The 6932-nt window shown below is 38.5% G+C and overlaps 1 protein-coding gene across 1 annotated transcript; it reads left to right on the top strand.

Annotated features, from left to right (window-relative positions):
* Window positions 1-286: 286 nt before the first annotated feature.
* LOC141651781 (uncharacterized) lies at window positions 287-901 on the top strand. The gene has a single exon (XM_074459479.1). It carries the CDS (start codon window positions 287-289, stop codon window positions 899-901), a length of 615 nt encoding a protein of 204 aa, XP_074315580.1.
* The last annotated feature ends 6031 nt before the right edge of the window (window positions 902-6932 follow it).

Here is a 6932-nt window from a genome sequence, read left to right as displayed (position 1 = left end):
CTAACAACAATAGAAGTAGAGGAATGGGAAAGAGAGGGTTCAGTTGAGTTTGAGGAGGAACCAGTGAATGAGGAGGCAACCTTTGAGGAGGAACCCAACCAGGAAATGGTCATGGCTCATCCTGATCCAGGCCATAGTCTGGTTTTATTGAGGGTAATGCACTTTCAACAGGCAACTTTGGAGGAGGATCAAGGATCCCTCATTTTCAGGAGTATATGTACTATTCAGGGCAGGTTGCAACTTGATCATTGATGGTGGAAGCTGCACCAATGTAGCATCTGTCACCATGGTTAACAAGCTTAACCTCAATACCCAGGAGCACCCCAACCCTTATAAGCTCAGATGGCTAAACAAGGGAGCAGAGGTCAAGTTGGATAAACAATGCCTGGTTCCATTTTCAATTGGAATTGTTTATAAAGATGAGATCTTGTGTGATGTGGTCTCTATGGATGCATGCCACCTATTGTTGGGTAGACCATGGGAATTTGACAAGAATTCTATCCACCAGGGAAGGAGCAATACCTATTCCTTCAAACAAGGCAGCAAAAAGATCACATTGACTCCTCTACCACCTAATCAGAAGAACTATGGGAGTCCAAGTGTGACTGATGGACTTAATGGGGTTCTATTTCTATCTGAAGCAGAAATGATCAAGGAAATGCAACAGGAACAGTCTGTTCTCATCTTGTTGTCCAAGGAAATTCATGAGGATATAGAGCATCAACTGCCAGCAGAGGTTAGGCCATTACTGGAGCACTACCAGGATGTCTTCCCTGCTGAGTTTCCTAGTGGATTGCCTCCACTAAGAGGTATTGAGCACCAGATTGACCTTGTGCGAGGATCTGTACTCCCTAACAGGCCTGCATATAGGTGTGATCCTGATGCTACAAGAGAATTATAGAAACAAATTGATGAGCTGATGAACAAGGGATTTGTGAGGGAATCCTTGAGTCCCTGTGCTGTCCAGCACTGTTGGTACCTAAGAAGGATGGCACTTGGAGGATGTGTATTGATAGCAGAGCGATCAACAACATCACAGTCAAGTATAGGTTCCCTATACCTAGGTTTGATGACATGCTGGATGAGTTAAGTGGTACCAGGATCTTTTCTAAAATTGATCTTAGGCAAGGCTATCACCAAGTGAGAATCAGAGAAGGTGATGAGTGGAAAACTGCCTTCAAAACTAACCAAGGGCTCTATGAATGGTTGGTTATGCCATTTGGGTTATCAAATTCCCCCAGCACTTTTATGAGATTGATGACAAAAGTGTTGAGGCCTTACTTGGGAAGGTTTGCTGTAGTGTATTTTGATGATATCCTAATTTACAGCAAAACCACAGGAGAACATTTACGCCACCTTGAGAAAGTATTCCAAATCCTGAGAGGCAGCAAATTGTTTGGAAAATTGGAGAAATGTACCTTCTTGGCATCTGAAAATAAGTTCTTAGGGTATATCATCTCTGGGAGAGGGATTTATGTGGATCAAGATAAGATTGATACTATTAAATCTTGGCCAATTCCTAAGAGCATCACTGAAGTGAGGGTATTCCATGGCCTTGCTTCCTTTTACAGAAGATTTATCAAAAATTTCAGTGCTGTTGCTGCCCCTATCACAGAGTGTATGAAGAACAAAGAGTACAAATGGACTGAGAATGCTCAGCAAACATTCAACTTGATCAAAAGGATGTTGTGTGAGGCACCCATTCTCAGGCTACCTGACTTCAACAGTTTGTTCAAGGTAGAATGTGATGCCAGTGGTGTTGGCATATGAGCTGTATTGATTCAAGAGAGGAAGCTTGTGGCCTACTTAAGTGAGAAGCTAAGTGGAGCCAAGCTAAGCTACTCCACTTATGACAAAGAATTCTATGCAATTGTCAGGGCTCTTATGCATTGGAGCCACTACTTGAAACCAAAACCTTTTGTGCTGCATTCAGATCATGAAGCTTTAAAATATATCAATGGCCAGCATAAGTTAAATCACAGGCATGCCAAGTGGGTTGAGTTCTTACAATCCTTCACATTTTCAAGCAAGTACAAAGAGGGTAAGCAAAACATTGTTGCTGATGCACTGTCCAGGAGATATTCATTACTATCAGTTATGGAGCAGAAAGTTCTTGGGTTTGAGTTCATGAAAGAGCTGTACAAAGATGACCTTGACTTCTATAAAGATTGGTTGGCTCAAACAGAAGGGACTAAGATTCAGGGAACCAAATTCTTACTGCAGAAGGGTTTCCTGTTCCATGGAAATAAGCTATGTGTTCCAAGAGGGTCATACAGGGATCTGTTGATCAAAGAAGTTCACTCTAGTGGGTTAAGAGGTTATTTTGGGGTCCAATAGACTCTGGATATCTTGCAGAAACAGTTCTACTAGCCCAAAATGATGGGAGATGTCCAGATAATGCTCAGAAGATGCTCCATCTGTCAGTAAGCCAAGAGCTCCTTTCAGGCAGGCCCCTACACACCATTGCCAGTGCCAAACAAACCTTAAGAAGATGTGAGCATGGACTTCATCATAGCCTTACCAAGAACTCAAAGAGGAAATGACTCAGTGATGGTTGTAGTTGACAAGTTCAGTAAAATGGCTCATTTCATAGCATGTAAGAAAACTGAGGATGCTGTGAGTGTTGCTGAACTTTATTTTAGCAATATTGTCAAGATACATGGGGTTCCTAAGACCATAGCCTCAGACAGAGATGTCAAGTTCATGAGTTATTTCTGGAAGACATTATGGAAGCTTCTCAATACAAGATTGCTGTTCAGCACCTCCCACTACCCACAAACAGATGGCCAAACTGAGGTCACCAACAAAACCTTGGGCATGATATTGAGGTGCATTGTTAGCAAGTCTTTAAAAGATTGGGATTTGAAACTGCCACAAGCAGAGTTTGCTTTCAACAGAGCTCCATCATCTGCAACTGGTCACAGTCCATTTGAAGTGGTTTATGGGATCAATCCTCTGATGCCTTTAGATCTTCCAAGTGTACCTAAGGAGGAAGTAAACTATGATGATAAGAAGAGGGTGGAACAGATGCTGAAGCTCCATGAAACTGTCAAAAGACAAATTTTGAAAGCCAATGACAGGTATAAGAAACAGGCCAAGACTCCTAAACAGAAGAAAGAATTTATGCCAGGTGATCTTGTATGGATCCACCTAAGGAAGGAGAGGTTCCCTGCTAAGAGGAAGAATAAGATGATGCCTAGAGCAGAGGGTCCTTTTGAAGTCATTGAGAAGATTGGTCCAAATACTTACAAGATAGACCTTCCTTGTGAGTGTGGGGTACATGAAACATTCAATGTGGGAGACCTGAGTCCTTACTATGGTGAATCTAATGATGAAGAGGGACCAGGCTTGAGGTCAAGCTCTTTTCAAGAAGGGGAGGCTGCAGCAGGAGCTGGATCAGGGGCTCCCAACCCTGACCAGGCCACAGACCAAGTCCAAGCAATATCCAATGATCCACCCTCAACTCAACCTGTAAAGAGGTTCACCAGGTCCAGCTTTCAGCTGCCTATATGGCCAGCTGGAGTAGGCCTCAACTAAGTCTATCAAGAGTCTCATACATCTAAGATCAGCCAAGGAAAAGCAAAGGAAAAACAGCACAGAAAACAAGCAAGGAATCAGTCACATGCTGCTGAGAAGAATTGATAAAGCATAAAGCAGACTTTCTATTTTTGGGTGAGGCATTTGTGGGACTGTCCCAGAAGGACCACTGCTCCTTTTCTCCTCAAAAGCCTGCCGTGGAAAGGATAAAAAAAGCCTTGACTTTGCTAGCAGCCAATGCAACAGTAACTTGTGCACAAGGAGACAACTGACAAGGGCAGCATTCCATGCTTTATTCAGTCTGTTTTTTACCCATTGTTGTTTAATTTTCACCTAGTAATTTTATTTCCAGCTTGTAATATATTTAAGATAGTTTGTACTCATCTTAGGTTAAATCTTGGCCCTTGGATTGTTAGGTTTCGAGCTGTAACTCAAAGACAAGGCCTATATAAGGACTTGTGTCTCAAATGATGAAAGAAGATTATTTTGAATGAAAAATTAGCCTTTGAGACTTCTCTCATTTCTTTCAAACTTGTGTTAAACTGTAGTTTGGAACCCTGGCCCGATAATTAACCTGTGATCTCTGAGGTTAATTGATCAAAGTTAGTTTGACACCATTAAGTTGAACCTGTACCTGTCTGTGGTTCAGTTTAATTGTGTTGAGCAAAGTTTAAGCTTTAATCTTGTGTTCACTGTGGATTTGAGTCTAAAATTTGTTAAGTTAATGTCTTGAATTTCCTGTGAATCTTCTGTGGAAATTTAAGGTCTTGACTATATCATTTCATTACACAAACAAGTCCTATAACTCAAACTGAGTCTGTTGTCTGCAATCTCAGAATTTCAGGCTGTTTCAGTCAATATTAAAAATACTTAGATTCCCTCAAAATTCATGAGATTTGGTACAGTTTCAGTTTAATATTAAAACTTAATTGTCACAAAAATTCAGAATTTTCCAAGATCATCTGGTATTTTTAAAGCGTCCTGAAAACCAGACTGCTTTATTACCCGTCCCTAGGTTTTATACTGCACAGAGCAAGTTCACTTACCATCTAGGATGAGGCTTTGCCTTCTAGATTTCGAGCCTGTCACCCTAGTAAAAAGGGCGGCTTACCTGGTGTGCGTGGTTTACATGCTATTATGTACATCTGATGGGTTTATTACGCAGTGCGCACAAAAAAAAGGTAAATTATAATATATTGTTGTTTCCTAGTCTAATACCATGCATTGTGTCAACATTATACTACTTTAGTTTATTAGACTAATAATTTATCTATTTAAACTCCTTTTTAACGAAGCCAAGGACTCGATATGAATTGATAAAAGTCATGGAAATTATTAATCAAAGGTAAACAAATAATAATGAGATAGATAGAGTAAATTTTATTTCGTAAGTTCAAATTTGATTTCTACTTTATATACTCCGTATAACATTCTTAAACTGGATAAAATTATGTAGTCTTACTAATGATTGACCATCTTGTTAGTCTTATCAAGTACCATGGAAATCTTTATGGATGCATATCATCCGCTGTTTTCAGCAACTTAGTTACTTAGCTAATAAGGGATGAATATCTGCATGAGAGAGTATTTTCTAGCTACGTAGACAAAATATTAGCTAGATAATATTCACCATAAAAGCTCAAATCATCATCCTAACATATAATAAGACCATCTCCTTTTTTAAGGCATCAGGGCGACTTGATAGAATAGTAGTACAAAGTATCACTTACTCCTTTTATTCAGTTGAAATGTTGAATTAATAATGTTCAATATATGCGAGGGTATATTTTAATCAACCGTATGAAATTCAACGGAACGGAGCAACTCTAAATTATCATAATGTCGAATTAGAAAATCAAATACCGACTAAAACATTAACCTATATAGCTAATTGTTGCAAATATAGTATAGCAAAAAACCTCATTAATGGCTTCAAAATAAAAACATTAGTGACAATTATAAGCAAATAACCCAACAAACAAAGGATATATATCTCTACCACCAAGTCCAGAGACCTAAATCCTCAACTTGTTTATTAGGACTTATGACGCCATGCTTCTCTCTTTGTCAAAAACATTGTTTTGGTGTTTTCCGTATAGCTTCAAACCTGGTACACGTAAACATGAGAATGTACAAGTAGATTAAATAAAGACATGATTATAAGAGAAACAATAATAATTATACGGCCTATCACCACCATATGAAGTAACTAATAATACGATGTTTTGCAGCCTTAATAAAACGGGGCTGATTAAGTAAAGCACACTATAGGAATCGATCGAAGTCGTAAAACAAAAAATTAATTCTCACAACATAGATTATAATAACTTTTGAGTATAATTTCTTCAATCGTTTGTTAACCTTTCCTCAAGTGCTTTCTGCTTGTTTGATCTGAATATTCATGTAAAAAAATCAATTTAGCTAACAACAAAATCGACGTAAAGTAAAGCAATAAAATAATGGAGTATCGAGTAACATGAGACTACAAGTTTCAAGTATACAAAGAATCTATATATATATATATAGAGAGAGATTGAATCATGTGAGGCACCCTTCTTAGGGTGAGGCGGCTGGACACCTTCTAAACCGTCAGATCTAATAACTATAGACGCACCAGATGCTGCCACGTATCCCTATTTAATCATACACTTAAAGCAAATGCCAGCCAACAACTTCATTTACGACATTTTACTCTCTCTCTATACTCTCTCTCTCTCTCTCTCTCTCTCCCTCTCTCTGTCTTTCACTCATTTACTCGCTTTACTCTCAACACTCAACAACTACCGTTTTTCGATTAACTTCGTTCATCATCGTCTGAATCACACGCAGTTCATCATCTGATATTTTGATCGCGATCGTCATCATCATCATCATCTCTGTTCGGTCGTCCTTTTTCGGATCTAGGTATGTGATATTCTCATTCGTATCACTATTTTTCTTCATTTTCGATCAATTATTGTAGATCTACTATTTTCAGACGCTTTTCAATCTACTATTTTTTTCGATAATGTATTACTAAATCATTTTCATTATAATGCAGGTTTTAATCATCCTCAAGAATTATCCGATCAAGATTTAACGCAACAAAATCAATTTCGGAGCATTTTCGATCTACTATTTGTATGTCCTGTTCGCTCTCTTCAATACTTACTTCGTCAATTTTTGTTTATTAGGTTTTTCTCATTGTTCATTGCTTAATATGTTTCGTTTTTGTTAATATTGTGCTTTTTTGTTGTTGTTGTTGTGGTGCTCTGTTGATTCTGCAATGTCGACATAGTTCTGTGTTTGTGTATCATGAAACTTGGAGGTGATATTGTGAATATTGGTCTGATGTGTTGTTGTTAAACCTGAGTTAATTTTGTGAATTTTGGAGTCGTTTTTGTGAATCTGGTGGA

The sequence above is a fragment of the Silene latifolia genome, chromosome 4 (assembly GCF_048544455.1).
Source record: "Silene latifolia isolate original U9 population chromosome 4, ASM4854445v1, whole genome shotgun sequence".
In the NCBI taxonomy this organism is placed as follows: domain Eukaryota; kingdom Viridiplantae; phylum Streptophyta; class Magnoliopsida; order Caryophyllales; family Caryophyllaceae; genus Silene; species Silene latifolia.
The sequence above is the reverse complement of the archived record's forward strand: the minus strand, read 5'-3'. Positions and strand labels throughout refer to the sequence as shown.